General features: G+C 53.6%; 1 protein-coding gene across 1 annotated transcript; it reads right to left on the bottom strand.

The window, feature by feature from the left end:
• Positions 1 to 650: 650 nt before the first annotated feature.
• Positions 651 to 1,390, bottom strand: LOC103254028 (cyclin-dependent kinase 16-like; the record flags this gene model as incomplete). Its single annotated transcript, XM_008052206.1, has 4 exons — positions 1,243 to 1,390; positions 1,016 to 1,141; positions 864 to 920; positions 651 to 765 (listed from the first exon to the last, which is right to left on the bottom strand). Coding segments are annotated over exons 1-4 (409 nt in total), but the record flags the coding sequence as incomplete, so codon positions are not given.
• Positions 1,391 to 1,795: the final 405 nt, after the last annotated feature.

Below are 1,795 nucleotides of genomic sequence, written 5' to 3'. Positions count from 1 at the left end.
GGCCGCTCCCGCCCCCCGCAGCCTTGACCTGCTGGGCTCCGGCGATCCTTCCTCCTCAGCCTTCTGTCTTTTCACATTTTAAGGTAATGCCTCATAGTCACCAGCTCTAATGCACCCTATGCCAGAAAGAAGTTGTGTCTCCATGTTCCAGATATGGAAAATAAGGCTCAGAGGACAGTATTAAGCAAAAAGCTGGGGCTGCAGCACCAGTCTCATATGACACCAGATTTTCACAACCTGTTTTTGATTTCTGGGAAAGGGCCTTGCTCTAATCCTCAGTACCCAGGCCTGCAGCATTGCATGAAATTGAGTTTGCACACTCAATTTTTGTACAATTCAAATTCATTCCATGTGATATTCTGACTAGAAACTGTTGTGGCAAGTAAGGTGGTGAGCACTTTCAGGGGTGCTCTCAGAATCAAAGCAAGGACCCTGGTTTGTAACTCAATCACCTTTTCTCTAAACAGGAATGGATTCCTGGTTACCCTGATTAATACTTGGATATATGGATGACAGGCATTCTCATGAAAGGCAGAGCACTGGGGGCATGGCTCCCAGAACCTTCAGTCTCTGTTCTCATCATGAAGCATGTGTGTGTACACCATGGGGAGGGTTCAGGAAGCCTGGAGCAGATGGGATGGGGTCTGTACCTTCTCGGATGGCGGTACAGGGTGCCCCCTCTTCATGCTCCAGTCTGATCTCCTTGAGTGCCACAAGGTTGTCTGTGAGCTTGCTTTTGCCTTTGTAGACGGTGGCATAGGTACCCTGGAGTGTGAGGAAGTGTGACAGGAGAGATGCTATGAGACTACAGGGAGTTCCCACTGAAACCCATCCCCAGCATGGGCCTCCTAGCTGTCTCTCACCTCGCCTAGCTTGTCCAACTTGATGTAGGTCTCCAGTTTCCCAAAGCCAATCTCGGACTGTGGGATACAGGAGGCAGGTTGAAGCAGGTTCGAGGAAAGGGACTGTGAGAGGTGGAGGAAGAGGAGGAGAAGACAGAACAGAAGGTGCTTACCAGGCTTACACGACGGAGGCGGCGGCTGAGGGGCTTGTCAAAGATGGGGCTATTGAGGGTCAGCTTCTCAAGGTAGCCCTCGGGCAGCCGGATGTCAGCTGGTAGCGACAGGCGCTTGTTGATGTCCTAGCAAGCAAGGCAGGAGACAAACAGGACCATGAGCTCCACCTACCCAGGCGCAACCCCCTTTTCCAGCTCCTCTACCATCCAGACAGGGGGTTAGGCACCTCAGTGGAGATCTTGCGTGGGGGATGGTTGCGCATGCGCACCCTCACTGGAGACTGCACCTCATCCGAGGACGTGGCTGAAGCCTGGTCACTCTCCCCATCAGACCCCATCTTCAAGTCCTCGTGTACAATCTCTGGTGGTGAGGAGAGGGGGAGGAAAGGCCAGGTGGGGTCAGGAATCATAGGACACCTCCTCCCCCATGCAACACCTTCCACCATCACACATGTATGTACATGGCCCCCATAGGAGCCTAGAGTCCCTCAGGGAGAGGGTGGTGGGACCCAAGGAAAGTCTGGTACATCCAGGACAGGATGAATGGGAGAGTATAAAAGTCATCTAGTGGAGCACACCCTTGCAAAATGAGCTGAGACTGTGGTTGGTCCAGAGCCACTCAGTAGGGAGGCCATGGCAGAGGTCACCAAAGACTGTGGTAGCCAAAGGCCTGAGAAGACATGCCCAGAAGGCCTGATGGGGCCACCACAGTATGCAGGAGAGGGGCAGAGGGAGCCCTGGGGCAGCTGTGACAGGCAAGGCATCCTTCCTCCCTCTGGG

The sequence above is a fragment of the Carlito syrichta genome, unplaced genomic scaffold (genome assembly GCF_000164805.1).
Source record: "Carlito syrichta isolate Samal-C Ts95f unplaced genomic scaffold, Tarsius_syrichta-2.0.1 Scaffold263175, whole genome shotgun sequence".
NCBI classification, from domain to species: Eukaryota; Metazoa; Chordata; class Mammalia; order Primates; family Tarsiidae; genus Carlito; species Carlito syrichta.
The sequence above is the reverse complement of the archived record's forward strand: the minus strand, read 5'-3'. Positions and strand labels throughout refer to the sequence as shown.